Source organism: Fukomys damarensis, unplaced genomic scaffold (assembly GCF_012274545.1).
Source record: "Fukomys damarensis isolate Sample0158 unplaced genomic scaffold, DMR_v1.0_HiC HiC_scaffold_37, whole genome shotgun sequence".
NCBI classification, from domain to species: Eukaryota; Metazoa; Chordata; class Mammalia; order Rodentia; family Bathyergidae; genus Fukomys; species Fukomys damarensis.
In genome coordinates this window covers 9806204-9807094 of record NW_022900949.1, presented here as the reverse complement: position 1 = coordinate 9807094, position 891 = coordinate 9806204, and the positions used below count along the sequence as shown (strand labels likewise).

General features: G+C 66.8%; 1 protein-coding gene across 1 annotated transcript in view; it reads right to left on the bottom strand.

Moving 5' to 3' along the window:
• Lingo3 (leucine rich repeat and Ig domain containing 3) overlaps nt 1-891 on the bottom strand; it is a 9803-nt gene that overhangs the window by 2589 nt on the left and 6323 nt on the right. Inside the window, 2 exon segments of the mRNA XM_033759622.1 lie at nt 4-888; nt 890-891. The exon segment at nt 890-891 is cut by the window's right edge and continues 304 nt beyond it. Of these exon segments, the coding sequence (XP_033615513.1) occupies nt 4-888; nt 890-891 (887 nt within the window).

The following is an 891-nucleotide window of genomic DNA, read 5'->3' as shown; positions in this document are numbered from 1 at the left end:
GGCCGGGGTGGCGCAGGCCGGCAGCCGTCCGTCGAAGTTGAGGGTCTTGCGCCGCTGCACGATCCACAGCAGGCGACAGTCGCAGGCCAGCGGGTTCCCGTCCACGCGCAAGGTCTCCAGCGTGTTGACCGAGTGGAACGTGCTCTCCTCCAGCGTGGAGAGGAGGTTGTTGGAGAGGTTGAGTAGGCGGATCTGTCGCAGGCCCAGGAAAGCCTGGGGCTCCACGACGGCCAGCAGGGCCCCGGCGAGGTGAAGCTCACGCAGGCGCACCAGGTCCCTGAACGACCCTCGCGGCACCGTGCTGATGGGGTTGTGGGACAGATTGAGGCAGGCCAGGTGTGCCTGGTGGCGGAGCGCGGCTGCGGGGACGGCTGTGATGTTGGTGTGGGTGACCGAGAGTGAGGTCAGGTTGAGGCCCTGCAGGCTGCCTGCGGCCACCTCCTCCAACAGCGGCCAATAGTCAATCTCCAGGTGCAGGAGTCCCGGAAGCTTGCAGAAGTTCTGGTCCTCCAGGGCGGCAATGGCCAGGTGTCGCAGCCGCAGGGCGCCCAGGCCGCGCAGGTGGCCCAAGGACTCCCCGGACAGGGCCGTGAGGTTGCAGCGCTCCAGGGTCAGCTCCTCGAGCGCCAGCAGCCCCGCGAAGGCCCTGCGTGAGATGAACACCAGGTCGTTGTCCCCCACCTCGAGAGTGCGCAGGCTGTGCAGGTCCTGGAACGTGTAGTCCAAAAGGATGACCAGCTTGTTCTCGCTCAGGTCTAGCAGGGTGAGGTTGTCCAGGCGCGTGAAGACACCGGGAGGGATGAGTTTGAGCTGGTTGCCACGGAGACGCAGGACGCGCAGGCGCGGCAGGTTGGCGAAGGCGCCGGGCTCCACGTGCGCGATGACGTTTAG